Source organism: Macrobrachium nipponense, chromosome 39, assembly GCF_015104395.2.
Source record: "Macrobrachium nipponense isolate FS-2020 chromosome 39, ASM1510439v2, whole genome shotgun sequence".
NCBI lineage: Eukaryota > Metazoa > Arthropoda > Malacostraca > Decapoda > Palaemonidae > Macrobrachium > Macrobrachium nipponense.
In genome coordinates this window covers 7,394,185-7,400,537 of record NC_061099.1, presented here as the reverse complement: position 1 = coordinate 7,400,537, position 6,353 = coordinate 7,394,185, and the positions used below count along the sequence as shown (strand labels likewise).

The window sequence follows — 6,353 nt, the reverse complement described above, 5'->3', positions numbered from 1 at the left end:
AAAAAAAAAAATCTGTATTGTTTTTTACGTTTTCTATTATCATCATCCTTCTAAGAAAACGTTACCTGATAATATGGGATACTCTATCATTTTTCAGTTATTTTAGACGCTAATCGTCGTGGTAATTTCTTGCTCCAAACACGTACACCAATGCGCATAAATGCAGAAAATGGTCAAAATAGAGAATATAATAATGATAAATTGTTAATTATCACTAGAATGCGTACATATAGTAGGTCTTGTTTCAACCAAAGAATGTAGATAACTAAAATTCGGTAACTGGGTCATACAAATATTCGCAGTGCTGAATCCCACCCATTTTCCCAAAAACATCACCATCTCAAAATTCATTTCTTTGTTTCATGTAACTTTGCGCTGTAGTATTCTCTTTGAATTGTCAATGAAACCTGGTTTGCATTCCTGATGGGAATTTTTTTTTATTTATCAGTGAATATCCATGATTGAGCTTAGCTTCGACACAGTTTAGAGGCCATGCACTGTTATCATGGTGGTAATCCATAATGATTGCCATAAAAATACATAAATCCTGCACCATATACGCAGGACTATCAGGCTTTCATATTTAGTGATATGAGAGAGAGAGGAGAGAGAGCAGAGAGGGAGAGAGAGAGAGAAGAGGAGAGAGAGAGAGAGCGAGAGAGAGAAGAGGAAAAGAGAGGAGAGAGAGAAGAGAGGAGGAGAAGATAATACCATAATATGCAAATGGAGGAAATGTTAACGATCGAGTGACATTCGTATATGCATAGCAGCAATATTTGCCTCTCCTTTTGTAATTCCACTCTTAATTTCGTGAGAAACTGTTGACTCGAATGAACTATCACGGTTAGTCGTTATGATAATGACTCCTTTATCGCATCGATACTCCAAGGATGTATAATAGTATATTACAGAAAACATTCAATAGCAAAGAAATAACAGTAAGCCAGAGTTAAGTGGCAGAATGAAAAGAAAGAAGAAGATGTTCGAAGGAGGCGCCATTGCAAAGACATCATCTTCGATCGTCCTGGGCACTCGAGTCTCGAGAATCTCAAGTGGGAAGCCAAGCCCAGTAGAAAGTGTAGCTTTCACGTAGTGTTCCCTAATAAGTCATTATGGGTGTTTTGGATATTTAAAACGTCTCCATTAAACCAAATGGCTGCAACTTAGGTCACATTTTGGGTACGATCCTGTTGACGTTGTAGTTTGTGAGGTTTATTTTGGCAGATTAGGTTAGGTGAAGGTTCTGAATTAATTCAGGTCGAGTTTAAGTATACTAATTAGTTCACCCTTAAATACATTACTAGGGTATGCGGTACCTGGTTAATAACTTATACACCCTTCTTTTTTGGTTAATCATGACCTTATGTAACCTAACATGACATGAATGGCTATCCCCGTAATGTCTAGTATACCTAGGTAGATGGGCAGGACGAGTACCTTCTAACTGTTAGTAGTATACAACAACCGTAATTGTAAGAAAACGGCAATAATAGCTAATTGTTGTATTTTATTGTAAATACGTTGGTCAGAAATGTCAATTTAGTTAAAAAAAAAAAAAAAAAAAAGTAATTCCCCACAGGTTTACAGGTTAGGAGAACTCCAACTTTGGTACATCTTTCACAGAATTTTAGGTAATACTTTGGTAAAACATGATACTAGTTAGTTGTTGCTGTGTTAATTTAATTTCTTGCTGAATACAAGATCAGTGTACAAGAATAAGTGTCTACGTATTTTATTATTATTTTTGGGTTTTAAATTTTTGCTTTCAATCATGATTGCATTCAGGTTGAAAATATGTCTTACCGATGTTTTAATGTGCACTGTAAATGGTTTTGAGGTTCATTTTTGTAGCAAATTAGTAGTTATAGAGATATTTGAACTCCCCATATATTATACAGTTATGGGGGTGATAGGTAATTAGGAAAGCTGCCTCTAAGGGTGGGTGACTAACAATGCACTGATGCATTTAACCTAGCCTAACCTTGGGCACCAGGTCCTTACCTAGTATTTAGGCTGCAAAGTGCTTCTGTAACCTTAGGCTTGTGAATTGACATAAAAATAAATTCATATTTTACAGTTTCAGGTTATTTGCCTGCATGTGCTGTATAAGTACTATGTCATAATGCAAATTCTAGGTAATATATATTACATTTGCATGCATTTATTTATAAGTATTTTCATTTTGTATACTTGTATAATGCATCTATTTTAAAACTTGTCAATCTGCTGCATTTTTTCTCATTTCTAACTTTATTTTAGGTATTCTGCTGAGGCTGCGAGCTCTTCAGCATGATGCATATTAAGGAAGAATTAACCCTTGGCATTTTTGAAAAGATGAGAGCTGAAGACAGAAGTTGCCCTGAGCCGCATTTCTCAGATGATGTACCCAGGTCAGGTTTTTCCCATTCAAGTGACTTAGTTACAGTGTCAAACCATCATATCATGGGGGACTCTTTCCCTGATGATACATCTGTTACAGAATGTAAGCAAGAAGAAAACATTGATGTCCAAATAAAAGAAGATGTAAGTGACCTAACTTGGTCATGCAGTCTGTGCTGTAAATGCTTCTCACAAAAAAGTGACTTGGAGATGCATATGAAGGAGTGTCCAGATCAACGACCATTTTCTTCAGGACTAAATAGAAATTCTGATGACTCAAGTAGTTTCCAATATCAGTTGAATATGTGCATAGATACTCCAAATTTTTCCAGTGATTTTACTGAAAAAAACTCGAAGAAACCCTTTCCTTGTGAATATTGTGGCAAATGCTTTGCTAAAAAGTCAAATTTGAAAATACATAAACGACAGCACACGGGGGAACTCCCATATGCTTGCGAAATCTGTAAGAAGCGATTCATCCAAAAAGCAAAACTTAGAATACACATGAGAAAGCACACAGGTGAACGCCCATTTTTCTGTGAATTCTGCGGGAAGTGTTTTAGTACGAGAGAATCCTTGAAAGAGCATGTAAGATTACACACAGGGGAACGCCCATTTGTGTGTAAAGTATGTGAGAAGACTTTTGTTACTAGAGCAAACCTTAAGCAGCACAATAGGACTCATACGGGTGAGAAGCCATTCACATGCCCTGTTTGCAATAAGTCTTTCAGTCACAATGGAACACTAAAAGTGCACATTCAACAGCACTCAGATGAACGTCCATTTGCATGTAAAATGTGTGATAAGAGTTTTAAAAATAAAGGAACCCTGAAGGTGCATACCAGGTTACACACTGGTGAGCGTCCGTATTTATGCGAAGTTTGTGGTAAGGATTTTGTTGAAAGTAACAATCTAAGAAAACATATGGTTGCTCACAGAGAAGAGCGTTCCTTTTTCTGTGAAGCATGTGGTAAAGGTTTTAAACATAAAGCAGCACTCAAGGTCCATATGAAATTGCACGCTGGCGACCGACCCTATTTTTGTGATGTTTGCGGTAAAGATTTTGTCAACATAAAGGAACATAGGAAAATTCACAATGGTGATCGGCCATATTTATGTGAGTTTTGTGAAAAGGATTTTGTTAGGAAAGACAAACTTCAGCAACATATAAGAACGCACTTGACTGACCGGCCATTCCCGTGTGAAGTTTGTGAAAAGCGTTTCACTCTAAAGAAAACCCTTAAGGTCCACATGCAGTTGCATTCTGGTGCATGTCCATTTACTTGTGAAATTTGCGGTAAGAGTTTCATTGTGAAGAGCAGACTGAAGAGCCATATGCTTATACATTCAGATCAGCCCCCTGTTTCTTGTAAGATATGTCATAAACACTTTTCCTCAAAGGGAAATCTAAATAAGCATATGAAATGCCTCCATGATGACCAGGTGATTAGATCATCTATTTTTGTAGATGTACTGAAAGTGGAAAGTGAAGATATTCCTATAAAACAAGAAGTACTAGATGACAGTTTTAGTTCAAATGAATTGGGATTAAATTTTTCACCCTAAGCTTGTAAGATAATGTAATTATTTTTTTAAACTGAATTACTATACTCATAATGGGAATGGTTATAGTGCTTGTTAAGTACAGAAATATGTGCTGTATATATAAATGAAAGGAAAGTTATCTTGTTTCTTATTTCATTTGTTTGTGGTTCATGTTGTGGAAATTTTCAATTGTAAACAAACTGAAAATCAAACTGTGGCACCAAACAGCTTATGGTAACTAGAAACAAAGGAAAAGTAGCCAGGAAATTAGCCATATGATTATTGTAGTGTGGGATGGTGTTGAAGTCAAGTCAGTACTCTGTACAAAGTATAACAGATGTAAAAAAAGATGCTCAAGATTACAAAATATCTCAAATTGTGTTGAGAGAATAAAAAGGGAAGTGGAGAACCATATTGTAGTAGATGGGCAGGTCTTAGAAGAGATAGGGCATGTCTGTTCCCATGGGGACCCACTGGATTTGTGAAGTAGGGATTGAATTGGAGAGAGAAAGAGAGAGAGCTAGACTGCTGATAAAGTATTGTAGTTAGGTATATCATTGGTAGACAGAGCAAATACTTGTGATGCTTGTACATGTATTAGCATCAGAAATATGGATACTAACAAAGAAAATGTAGACCAAGGTAGTTAAATCAGAAGAGATAAATAAGGAAATAGCTTGACAAAGGCATAAGAATGGCAGGGGGATGGAAAATGGAGTTCAAGACCTGGTAAGAGTTGTGGTGGAAATTTTAGGGGAGTGGAGAGAATCATTGCACCCCAGGCCCATAAAGTTGACATACCTAAATATGAAATGATAGTCTTAATGCATGAGTAAAAGGAAAGGAAATGATGAAAGTGTACCAGTATTTTCACTTCTTACACACCCACTACTTGTAATAGCCCACATTAGTGTGTTTTTTTTTTTCACTGTTATAGTCGTTATCTATAATAGTGTAACTCTATGATGACTTATGAAATTTGTCTTGATTATAGCTCGTTTTTTGGTCTTGCTTTTGATATTTGCTTTGCGAATGATGGAAGGCTGTTCAAATGAAATGAGTGTGAAAATTGTGTAAGCATTCAGGGCAAAGGAGACTGTACTGTGGATTGGTGTCCTCTATGTTAGTTTGGCACTGGCTAGAGTTGTACTGGTGACCTTAACTGTGAGGAGTGGGAATTTTGGCAACATATAGTATCAGACAAAAGAAAGTGAAAAAATAGTTTCTGACATTTCCAGGGGATAGTGCACTACTGTTCACTTAAGGCATCCATTTTTGGTACATTTCAGTCTCAGTCTCTTGTTGGGTATGTTCCTGCTCATTCTGATGACGAGAAAGGTGACCATGCACTTGTTCTTAACACCTATACTCCTGCATTGTTGGCTTTTATTTGTTCCCACACAATCCTGGAATGTGTTGTGACCATCATTTGGTTTACCTTTGCAGAGTACACAGCATTAGCCAAGTGCTCAGTTTTAGACATTCCTACTGCTCATGTGACATCATGCTGTGGGGGCTGTCTTTAGGAGACCCCTGTTGCCATTGTTGGAGTGAAATGCATGCTGTTTCACCTTGCTCCAGGTCCCTAGGACTGTTGTGCATACCTGTCTCGACATTGCCCTATGCATATTGGAAATTGGTCAGGAACAAGGAAGAGCATAAGTGTGCCCCTCTACCTCCTCCTCGTCTTCCTGAGAACTTCAAGTTTGCCTCATTCTTACTCCTCTCCCTCTCTGTCCTGCCCATAGTTTGAATTGAATATATAGAATTTTTGTACATTCATAACCTATATTGAAACAGTAAGAGCTGTGGTTGTTGTTAGTCAGTGAGCTTACAGTCATCTTCAGCCCTTCTTGAATGCTGCTAGTTTTTTATCAGTCTTCATAGGACATTTTTACTCCTTTCTATTAGGGTGCAAGAGGACTCAGATGACCCTTACTTTTTGATAGGCGAGGCGTATTTGACACTCAAAGATTGGTCTGTGGGGGTCAAGTCCCTGGCCAGGCTACAGCATCTTAGTACAAGTAAATACACAGAAATATTGGGAGTTCCAGTTACTGAAACATCGCTCCCTGTTTAGACTGCTCCTCTAGGTTAGGTTAGTGGATGTTAGCATAGGATTTTTGGGTTTGTGGCAGTGATTAATGTTTAGAATTACCCTATTCATTAATTTTTTTTGGCATTGTTTCCATGAGACATTCTTCTGATGGCTTTTTTGTGTTGTGTATGTACTTACAGACAAAATGAGACTTTATGCCAGCAATGGAGATCATGAACAAATCCTCAATGTAAGCTGACATAAAAAGTTGTGTATGCTTCAGCCTGAAAACAAGAAACTGATATGGTAAATATTACCCAAACTGTGTTTATCTTAACTAGTTATTTTTGTTACTGGTTGCATCAATAGTATATTGAAAACCCCATGAGGT

The 6,353-nt window shown here is 37.2% G+C and overlaps 1 protein-coding gene across 5 annotated transcripts in view; it reads left to right on the top strand.

The window, feature by feature from the left end:
- LOC135210092 (gastrula zinc finger protein XlCGF26.1-like) overlaps positions 1-4,063 on the top strand; it is a 798,432-nt gene extending 794,369 nt beyond the window's left edge. For 3 of the 5 annotated variants that reach the window (XM_064242890.1, XM_064242891.1, XM_064242893.1), the window contains one exon: positions 2,260-4,063. In XM_064242890.1, coding sequence (XP_064098960.1) covers positions 2,290-3,945 — 1,656 coding nt within the window. In that variant the 5' untranslated portion in view covers positions 2,260-2,289 and the 3' untranslated portion in view covers positions 3,946-4,063. Of the gene's footprint in view, positions 1-977; positions 1,180-2,077; positions 2,136-2,259 lie in introns of those variants that run through there. The other 2 variants (XM_064242892.1, XM_064242889.1) reach the window with 2 other exon arrangements.
- Positions 4,064-6,353: the final 2,290 nt, after the last annotated feature.